This window comes from Neolamprologus multifasciatus, chromosome 4 (assembly GCF_963576455.1).
Source record: "Neolamprologus multifasciatus chromosome 4, fNeoMul1.2, whole genome shotgun sequence".
NCBI classification, from domain to species: domain Eukaryota; kingdom Metazoa; phylum Chordata; class Actinopteri; order Cichliformes; family Cichlidae; genus Neolamprologus; species Neolamprologus multifasciatus.
The window spans coordinates 23,669,979-23,681,423 of record NC_140442.1 but is presented as its reverse complement, the minus strand read 5'-3'; the positions used below and the strand labels follow the sequence as shown (position 1 = coordinate 23,681,423).

General features: G+C 41.6%; 1 protein-coding gene across 1 annotated transcript; it reads right to left on the bottom strand.

Annotated features, from left to right (window-relative positions):
* Positions 1-36: 36 nt before the first annotated feature.
* On the bottom strand, positions 37-10,823 carry LOC146520510 (casein kinase I). Its single transcript, XM_085156730.1, has 11 exons — positions 10,608-10,823; positions 8,069-8,159; positions 7,681-7,791; positions 7,330-7,478; positions 6,325-6,553; positions 3,084-3,254; positions 2,756-2,904; positions 2,449-2,644; positions 2,182-2,321; positions 1,242-1,309; positions 37-1,153 (listed from the first exon to the last, which is right to left on the bottom strand). Exons 2-10 carry the CDS (start codon positions 8,142-8,144, stop codon positions 1,277-1,279), a joined length of 1,254 nt encoding a protein of 417 aa, XP_085012856.1. The 5' UTR covers positions 8,145-8,159; positions 10,608-10,823; the 3' UTR covers positions 37-1,153; positions 1,242-1,276.
* Positions 10,824-11,445: the final 622 nt, after the last annotated feature.

Genomic DNA, 11,445 nt, shown 5'->3' with positions numbered 1-11,445 from the left:
CCGTCATTCTTTACCATTTCCACTAACATTTAAAAAAAAAAAGAAAGAAAAAAAAAGATTCAAAACAGGCAAGTAAGGGGTGGCGAAGACTTCCATGGCTACGTTTTGAGGGGCAGCAAGTAATCACAAAAGGGATGAAGGACAAGCAATCACCAAATGCTACTTCACCAGAAACATTACAGCAGCTAAAAACATCACTTACTATTCCTTTTTCAAAGTTACTCTTCATTTTGCCTTCTATCACCTGACCTACATGTCTCCATTTATTTATATTTAAGAGGTTATTAAAAACAAACAGTAAAGGGGACCCATTATGCTTCATTTTCTTCCATAGTCTGTATGTAGTTTCCCAGTATAAGTAATCCATGAGCTAAATGTTTTGGCTTCAGACTGCTCTGAATGCCCAATTTCAGACAGTTTCTCTCTAGTCTTGGCTCTTTGTGATGTCATAGAGAGGGGATATCCTAATGAAGTTGTTATGTTTGGGAGAAACAGAAAAGTTGACTTAGAGGGGGAAGCCGTTCCAGGAAGAGATGAATAAAGAGGCTGCAAGACCCAGTGTAAGACAAACATGGATTATTATAAACTGTGAATCATGCAAAGCTACTTCTATTAGTAGGCTCAAAGAATTCAAATATGGAGCAGGAAACGAGCATAAGAGGCCCCCTTTAAGAACAGGAAAGTACTCCAATGTCATTAAGAAAATCAAAAGATGTTTTTGCTGTGTCTAAATTGAAAAATACATTTTTTGGGGGAAAATAATGTCAGCTTATAATCAACCTTTGATTAAACACATGCATGTCCCGGATACCCTTCTGCTCCTTTGATGCCAACAGTTCTTCACATTTTTCAGAATGCTGAGGGAATGTTTTGAGGAAGAGGAGGGCAGGTATGAGCAACTGTCAAGGTGCAGCTTTGTCATTTGTATTGTGGTAGTGATGATCCAGGGTTCAGTAAAGAGGGTTCATGGAGAAGGAAGGAAGAAGCAGAAAAAAAAATAAAAAATTGCTGGATACCTTCGTGTATTTTCCTGGATCCTGAAAGAGTTACTGTCCTTTTCCAAAGACCCATGTGTCCATTTGCAATCATCTTTTCTTAGAACAAAGTAAGAATGAAGGAAAATAAACTGTAGCAACAACTATACCTTGAAGCCCTGAAACAAGAGCAAATATTTAAATTAAACAAGCGATTAAAAAAAAACTAAACAAAACAAAAAAAACAAAAACCACGCTAGACCTCACCTGTCAGTTTTACTTGCATGCAGAGCTGGAAAATTCTATTTTCCCATGTGCTCAAATGGCACGCTGACCTGCAGAGGACAGTACAGATTCAAGATAAAGAGTCAGCAATTACATCTCTCTTTCTCTCTCTCTCTCTCACACACACACTCACACTAAAGCAGGACAAAATTATACCACAACGAATTATGTCCTAACCCCATTAGATACAGTTCAAACAACAACACTGATAACTTTGCAAGCTAATTACATTGTTAATGCTTTCACTTTTTTTTTTTTTTTTAAATCTCGTTCTGTCCTTGCTGTTCTTCTTTGTTAGTATTGAGTGCAGTCTTGGCAGACAGAATAGGCGATACTACACCATAGCGTCCTGTAGTGTATTGCAGTTACAAAAACATATATGCGGGCGAATCGTTGCAGCCCTACATACCATGTATTAATTTATCCTCTCCCAATTACATCAGTCATCTATCTGCCTGTCCTACCCCCAAAGTCTAACCTTCTGTCACCCTTGTATGCCGTTTTTTCTTCTGTTGTTAAGTAGGAGGGGCTAAAATGTCTCTCTCAATGTCGAAGTTTGCCGACTCCAGTTTAGACGAATCAATGCTGTACAAAGTAGCATTATATATATTATTTAAATAATCAGGCCTGAGTCAAAAGCTCAAGCTTCAGACTCCTTTAAACACTCGGCTATCTACTATTAGAGATTTATGATGCCAGAGCTAAGCCTAAAAGAAGAAATCTTTAACAGAACGGAACTAAAATGGCTAATTACAGACTGTGGATGAACACAGATGTGGCAAAAAGTCCCAGTATAAGAATCAAACAAAGCTACTTTAGCAGGGCTCAAGAATAAAAATGTAGAGGTAAAAAACAAGCAAAACAAATGATTATCATCACCAGCCTTGTGGGTTACCTGATCAACCCCAGGGCCTTTTCTCACCTGTGACGTAGAAATTCTCGATTGGTCGTGGCGGGCTGTGAGGTCAGAGGATGATACATTGGCAGGAGCACCACGGTGGAGCCGCATGCTCACCTTCCTCTCTCGCTCTGCACGAGAAATTGCACGTGGTGACGTGTTACCTAAAACACAATAAAAACACCTAGATTAGATAAAAATATTCAAGAAAAAAGAAAAATACTCTGGTGTCCCGTCTTATTCGGTTTCCTCTTTTTTTTCTTGTAATGCAGCAGTTAGCTGAAAACTCACCAGACTGCTGGACCCGAGAGGCAGGGTTAGAAATGGCTTGCTCAGGGCCGTTCCTGACTCTGTTGGGAGCTCCAGGATTTGGACCTGGAGGGAGGCCTCGCGATGCAGACCCCCTGGGGACTCCTCCGATCCGCTCATCTCTCTCATCTGCAGTCCTCCTCTCCCTATCCCCATCCTCAGCTGTCCGACTGGCACCCTTTTAGATGAGATAAGCCATCTTAAGCCTAACTACTGACAGGTAGCCGTATTATAATGTGGTGAAAATACAAATCAAAGCTCAAGTTAGAAACTGTAGATATAAACTTACAAATTTGAGCATGTTCCAGTCAAAGACATAATCATAAGAGAAGCCCTGTCGGTGGAACAGATTCCTGAAGAGCTGTCGAAGGTAGGAGTAGTCTGGTTTGTCATCAAAACGGAGTGAGCGGCAAAAGTTCAGGTATGTGGAGAACTCCGCTGTAAGAGGGTAAATAAAAATAATGAGAGTAGAACAGAAAGTTCACTGTAGCTGTAAACTTTGTGTGATTAGATAATTGTTAGCATTCAATTTCATACTGAGAAAATACAATACAACATCTTAAAATAATTTCAGAGGTATGTGTAGTACACAGAGGCGCCCTGTGAGCCTCACTTACATGGGTATCCTTTGCAAAGAACTTCAATGGGTGTGGACATTTTCTTCTCGCTGATCCGTTCATATTTCTGTCTCTTTGTGGCAGCCTTGAGGCCCTGCCACGGGAGTGACCCCAGGTTGAAGTACATGAGGACGTAGCCAAGAGACTCCAGGTCATCACGTCTGGACTGCTCTGTAGACAGAACGCATGAGAGAGAGGGAAAATGATCATTAGTCATAACAATCATTAAAATAAAAATAAAAAAAGTGCCCTGTAAATTTGTTTAAAGAGCATCAGAATGAAATTACAAAGCAACGTGAACCCCCCCTATCCCCACAATCCCAGATAACTCTTCCTTCTTTACAGCCTGTATATATTAGAGATGGACCGATCCGATATTACGTATCGGTCCGATACTGACACAAATTACTGGATCGGATATCGGTGAGAAATAAAAAATGTAATCCGATCCATTAAATATCAAAAAAGCACCTCACAAAACTTGCTACACGGCGTAACTCGGCTCATAACCGTAGCACGTAGCAGCAGTATGCATCACGTGATATAGCTGTGTGTATTTGTAGCCTTGCTAGCAAACCAGCATTTCATCTCCGAGGAAGTTATCCCAGAGAGAAGTAAAGCAAGTGTGTAAGTTCATCTCTGAATGTTTGTAAAGCGTTCCCACGTTAAGCTTAACAACCGAGATATGGAGCGACTGCCTCTCTCTCTCCTGCTGCTGCTTCAATCGTGAAACTGCTTAATGATCAGCTGATCGGCTTTTCTGTCGCGAGTCCGTCTCTCTTGTTTGTTTTTGGCCCACTTCTCACCAGAAAGAGGAAACCAGCGGCTGAACAACAGCAGCACGTTTAAGCTTGATATGCTGTTGTTAGAATTTATTTAATATTACTTTCTACACCAGGATCCTTTTCTAGCAGCTGACCGCTGGTAACTGTGCAGGGGCGGATCTAGCAAAGTGTAGCCAGGGGGGGCCGATAGGGCATGAACAGGCAAAAGGGGGCACAAAGACATACTTTTCTTTCTTATTCTCATTTAAAATGTCTAGCTTTTAATAAATAATTATCTGACTCTTACACCCAAAGTTTTAATCTGATATAAAATATATAGAAGTCCATTACTGTATATAGTAACTGTTAAGTCTAATATAGTAAGCTATACTACTTTTTCCTTCGGGAAGATACCATCCGTGCAGTCTGCAATTCTGTTGAAGAAAGATGTTGAATCTATTTAATTATTCTTGAAAAATAATTTATTTTTGTGCATTTTCCCCCCTGCATCAAATTAATTTTGATTACATCGATTAAGCATCATGAGGTGGAGGGTGGTTCCCTTTTTCTTTTTTTGCTGGGAGTTTGCAACCCTATTAGTATAGTACTCATACCAGAATAGGGAGGATGGAGCAGGTTTAAGTTTATTAGATTGATGAGTATTGCTGAACTATGAAATATTTTGGGCGCAGTGTATTTTTTACATACAGGTTTAACAGAATAGCTTTAGTGTTGTTATTTATTTAAACTTGAGTATAAACTTATACAAAATGCAGCAAGATATTAAAAAATTTTATTGATTAAAAAACACACTATATCGGATTCATATCGGTATCGGCAGATATCCAAATTTATGATATCGGTATCGGTATCGGACATAAAAAAGTGGTATCGTGCCATCTCTAGTATATATATCAGATACAGTGATGATAAAACGATGCCGCAGCGAAGAGGCACATCCTATGTGGCTGAATAAGAGGGGCTTTTCACTAAACAGAAAACAGAGCTAGAGTCAGTAAATTTCTACACAGAAGAAATATTTAGCACAAGGAAGAACTTCAAACACCATACATTTTTTTGGGTGCTTTAACTCAATCATGTTACGATTTGGTGAAAGGCAAAAGATTATAGTAATTTGTAAGATTCCAGGTATTCCACAAATCCAGGTAAGTGCTAGAGGGTTTAAAAAGAGATGAGTGCCATAGATTGGCTCTAAAGAATCACATTTAAAGTGATGTTTAGATGAAATCTCTACATCTGCTGTGGAGCTGATGAGATTTCTTTGAGTCACAAGTCTAAGGCTACTAAGATCACATCTTCATTAACACAGTCACAGCAGTTCAATGAAATGTAAAGCTTATGACAGAGAGAGTGCATTTGCTGTCAGCTCCACTGTGGAGCCTGCCCACCTGCCTGCTGTGAGCGCTGTGGTCAGATGGAGGCAGTGTACACACACACACACACACACACACACACACACACACACACACACACACACACACACACACACACACACAAACAAAAACAGTCTGTGGGCCACTCTTGCTCATGTTGTTGTTGGTTCGTTAGCCGGCCACGGAGAAGAGCGTTCATTCGGCAAACATTTGGTAGTCGCATACATCCTCTGCTTTAAGCGGCACGCAGTTAGGATCTTGGAGTGGTGCATGGCAGCACATCTCACATGGGTGAGAACCTCTCTCCCCTCTGTCTGACCAAAAAGTGTACGCAGATGAATATATTTACAAGGATAAACCCCGTTTTAAGGTATATCGTCTCCATTGGTCATGATCACACAGTTATTTCTATTTGCCCTCCATTAGGGTACAGGAAGCTGTTGAACAATAGGTATCGCCACTCAGACGATAGCACCAGATAGCTGGATAGCATAAGAGGAGAAGTTGTTAAACTGCAAACAAAGACTTTGTTGAAAACTTTACAATGAACACTCTCCAAAGTCTCAAGTTTTCAAACTATTGCACAGCTCCTTCTGTGTATCTATGCATCTCTGAGCTTCTGTACTTGAGTATCATTAAAATAGCAGTGAAAATCAACAGGATCATACTACAGCGGCTGCAGTGCAACATGCCAGGTTACAAAACTCGAGAGGTGCACGACCACAAACATTGTGGGGCCACAGCGAGCATAAGAACAACATTACAGAGAGACTATATCAGTTTAAATCATTTGACTGATTACTTTACAAGGAAAGATCTGGTGCATCAGAAAATCTCTGAACTTGAACTAACATATGGCACCTTAATACAGTTCTTTCTGCTTAAGGGAAGCTCTCTCTACTATCTCAGTAAGAAACATTAATCACAATACAGAGCTGTAAGATAAATGCTTCAGATTATGTCTAAATAACTCAATAACAGCAGTACTCTGCAAAATTTAACACCATGGTTTCATATCCAACACACCAAAGCCTTCATTAAAATGCAGGCAAATTAGGCTCATGTGTCTCCTCCAAGTCTTACCAATCCCAAGATGTGTGTTGATGGAGGCGTAGCGCGCTGTGCCCGTCAGGTTCTTGTTCTCCCGGTAAGGAATGTGCTGGTGTGTGCGGGCATCACGGTACTTCTTGGCCAGCCCAAAGTCAATGATGTACACCAAGTTGCCTTTCTTGCCGAGTCCCATCAGGAAGTTGTCAGGCTTTACATCTCGATGGATGAAGTTCTTGGAATGGATGTACTCAATGCGACTTATCTGGAGAGGAAAGGTGGGAGAGTGGTGAAACAATGTTAGCAGCACAAAAAGCCTCTAGGTAAAAACAAAGGTTACAATGGGACATGACAGGTCATCTTATATTTTACATCCCATGAGTTCAGCACTGCCCCTGTGGCGTTTCCCGACTCAGAAAAACAGTTATTGTCACATGACCATTTCTTTTCTGAGTAAATACTATCAAAACACTATATAAACATGCAAAAACAAAGAGTTCTGGAGTCCAAAAATTTCACAATTTGTGTATGACTGTTTCTGAATGTGTCATAACAACCAGCGTGAGACTGCATGTCACCTTCCGGCTGTCCTTTACACTTCTTGACTTCCTGCCCACCATATGCAATTAATATCTATTAACTGAAGCTACTGGTGTAAATGATCTCCACAACAGACTGAGCGTCACCACTTCCTGTGGAGTTTGTTTTTTGTTTTTTTGCTTTTTTAAAATCCCTGCAACCAGCAATGAAAGCTATGTAGACAAAATGTGTTCTCATCCCATCTAAAAAGCCAGCCATACCCTTAGTGTCCTCAATACACCTTGGCTTTCTCATTCCATTGATATGAAAACAAGGCAAAATGTGCCTGAGGATGTATAAAGAGAAGCTTAAGCTGGAACAAAAGGTGAGATCAGCTGTGCTTGAGAGAGCCACCAATGAAATCGAACATCTAGGCCAGCACAGTCTACAAAAAGGCCAATATTACAAAACACACAAATCACAAAATTATCCCTGACTTTAACTGAGAGGCTCGTAGCATACCATCTGGTCAGCCAAAAGCAGGACAGTCTTTAGGCTGAATTTGCGGGAGCAAAAATTGAAGAGGTCCTCCAGACTAGGGCCAAGCAGCTCCATCACCATCACGTTGTAGTCTCCCTCTGCGCCACACCACTTTATAGATGGAATGCCCACTAGTGAAGAAACACATCAAATCAGAACAAAGCCCTCCAATCGTGGCACACACACTGCTGGTTGGACATTTATCGTCATCTTCACTTTACACATTTAGCAGATTTCACAGGATTAGCATCTCCTATGCCGTCTTGGCCAATAAATTCAAGAAGGAATGTGTTGAAAAATCTTGACAAGCATGTCCAAGCTCTAATTTCTTACCTCCTCCTTGCATCATCTTGTAGAACTTGCTTTCAATGTGCAGCTGTGGGTGTTTGGTCTTCACACATTCCAGCTTGATGGCTACCTCCTCACCAGTGGCGATGTTGGCACCTGAAGAGACACGTGCAGAAATACCCACAGCAGTCAAGACAATTGCACCTTTGCATGTACGAGGACCAAAGACGAATGAGCATAAAGGAAAATCTGAGTTCAGTGCCCGGATAAAGGAGGGGAAAAAAAAAAAAAAAAAAAAAAGAGAATGGTACAGTTTGAAAAGACAGGCTCTCCACACACTAATGTGGAAAGAACCTCACTGGCAGAAAGCTGGGTAAAGCGTTTAAGAACTGAAGAAAAAAAAAGAAAAAAGAAAGTGGATGCTTCAACTTACCGAGGTAAATGTCTCCAAAAGAACCACTCCCTATCTTTCGCCCGAGCCGGTACTTGTTCCCAACTCTCAGCTCCATGCTGCCAACTTGTCACTGTCACAGTGGGAAAACGCAGATATTAAAAATAAAGCAACAAACATACAAACTGAGCATCATCGCTCCTCTTTCACCACTTCAGCTATAACCATGACCATTTCCTGAACTTTCCCCTAAGGGCAGAAAGAGGGAATTTATCCTCGAGGGTCAGTCAACTGCTCACATGATGTGTACCAATCCCTCAGCACTCAAGTGTTCACATGTTTTTGAGACAGAATGTGGCCCAAACAGGGCCAGTTGTTTAGCAAACAGCTGTCTGGTGCCCAGAAATACAAGATCAGATTTGTAGGGCAGCTAGGGGTGAGAGAGAGGCAGCTGCAGTGAGATCAGCAAAAACATGGAAGGGAGGAGAAAGAAAAACAGGGAAAAAAAACAGAGAGGTCATGCACAAATGCCAGTTTCCACTTGGAAGTGGAGTGAACCAGAATCAACGGACTTGGCACACACGAGGAAATGAAACAGCTTTTTTTGGGGGGTTTGTGTGCGTGTGTGTCGAGCTGATTTGCACGTGATGCCGGAGCAGGATCATCACTTATTTAGTGCTCGCTCCACCACGCCACATTGTGCAGCCATTGCAAAAGCAAGACTAAGCTCTCTGCCGCTCTGCGCTGGCACTGCCAAGCGAGTGAAGGCATGAGCAGCCAGGGAGCACTGACTGGCTTTATCTATGTCAAACTCCACAAAGCGCTGCACAGACTTTATCAGCATGGACATTTCTACTGTCGCCACCCTTTAACACTACTGCAACAAAACATCATATTACGGTGACACTTGTTTATAAAATATTGTCACTTTTGAGTTTCAACCCTCAACTTTCCAACCGAACGTTTGCAAAGCACAGAACGCCCTGCATCTTCTTCACAATCCCTGTGTTGCATCTGCCAACTCAAGAACCATTATAAAATCCCAACTTTAAATGACTCCACATATTAGTTTTGCTGGAACGCAGACACAAGCTCTAAAAAACACCCAGGAATCACCATCATGGATCAACTGAACCTTGCTTTTCATCAGCAGCAACTGCATCACAAAGGCCGTATGATCCTGATGAACTCTACCTGATGAGGACAGCCTGCTAGGGGATGTGATAGAGGCAGATGGATCTGGGTCATTAAAGAGTGAGTGTTCGTGTCTCATGTGCTGCAGCCAGGTCTCCCAATTTAGGGAGGAACACTAACACAAGGTTACACCTAAAGGGTACAACGAAAGTGCCAGTGGTTAATTACTTCATATAGGAACAGTGGCACAAGACGCTAAATACAAGACTCTACCCATATTATTTGAGATATTTTCTCATGAGCTACTAAAAGACTAAGACAGACTTTAGTACAGCAAATGCAGTTATTGCAGTAACGTGAAGAGTCTGTGATTTGAGGTTTCAAAGGTGCCTTGTGTGAAGTGAAGCAAGTGGAATTAGCCTGTCACACTGCACTGGAAAAACACCATGTGCTATTACGGTAGTAATCGTCTACACGAGAGTGGATTGGTTAAGATGGTACAGTACACATCTGCTGGATGGGGGGAGTCTTAGTGGTGACTGCTGAGACAGGATGTCCTGAGGATGTTGTACACTGTGGTTGAAAAATCACACACACAGACAATATATCACTAAAATGACCTCAATCTGAAGTTAAATTATCGTGCGTTTTCCGGACATGTAATCGTTTAGATGGATGTTTTAAAAAGTGCTATACTTGGAAATGATTATCGCTCTTTTAAAACAAACAAAACAAGTACTGTAACAGAGAGCCAAAAGATTTCACAATCACACGAAGAAAAGAACAGAGCTAACGTTATGCCTCTCGCACACGGACAGCTGTCACTACTACACAAACAACTCGCGTGTTACAGACTCCACGCTGAATGCGTGTGTTAATATCGCCTAAAGTTGCAACACAAATGTATGTTGTTGTTGTTGTTTTTATAACGGCAACGCTACATTTCTCTTTCCTGTTTGCAATTTGACAAGTAGCAAGCCAGTGGCGAATAGGCAAGAGCAACAAATCTGCCGTAGTTTCAGTTACGTTTTTTTTTTTAATTGCTAAGATTTACTGAGTATTTACTGAGTGTTTATTGAGTGTTTCTGTATAATTTGAGGACGTTTCGAGTAACGTTAGTGAAAAACATCAGCGCTAGGCTGCAACATTAGTTAAGAGTTAGCTGCTAAGAGTAAGCTAGGATAAATACGTTAACGGAACCGTGATACGCGTAGCCCCGTTAATACTGTAAAAAAATAAAATAAAGAAAGCTAATAATATTTAATATTATACTTCGTCACATTTTATATTATAACCGCACCCATGTATGTCACTGGACAAGCCTGTGCAGATCCCTACTACGCGCCCCCTCCCCCTCTCTTGGAAGCCGTGAATAGGAGCGTCTGATTCGGCCGAATCTGGCCCCTTTTCCCCCTTGGTTTCTCCGGTTCCCTGACCCAGCACTCACCCGATATTAGGTTCGTCCGAGAGCTGGGTTGGTGGAGGTTCTGATCCGATGGTTGTCAGTCGGACAAGAGCCCGGGTAGTGGAGGATGGAAGCGGATTCTGGTGGCTCTCATACCCCCAGCTCTTAGCTCAGTCGTCGACTGCACTCCCTGTTAATAGTCCCTGAGATGCTCCGGCAGTACGACGGCCGTTCTCCGCTCGAGTCTGTCTCCCCCTCTCGTTACTTAACGACGTGCGTGTTCACAGCGCAATGATGTCATTCCCTGAATGTCAGTGCACTGCCATTAAAGGAAAACGCCACATATAACGACTCCTATATCTGCAAATTTACCATTCACGAATAACTATCCAATACCATTATTACTGTCATTCGTCTTTTAGTGTAAATAGTCAAGTGTGTGCATACTCACACATACTGTGTGCATTAATAATGAGATAATTATGTAGTACTACTACTAAGTATTTTTGTTTTTTTAAATCCCTGGATAAACTATGTCCCTGCACAGTTTTTCACTTTGCCATTATTCTTGTTCCTACCTTCCATGTGTTAAAATCTGATGCCAAAGGTCGTTTCTTGAATCCAGTCATTTTCAATTCAATTTTATTTATATAGCACCAAATCACCAGTTGCCTCAAGGAACCTTGTATTGTAAGGTAAAGAACCTAAAATAATACAGAGAAAACTCAACAGTCAGACTTTAGCGCAAGCGCTTGGTGACAATTTTAACAGGAAGAAACCTCCTGGAAGAAACCTCCAGCAGAACCAGGCTCAGGGAGGGGTCAGCTAGGACCAGTTGGGAAAGAGAGAGAGAGAGTGAGCTCATCCTACATACAGTCCT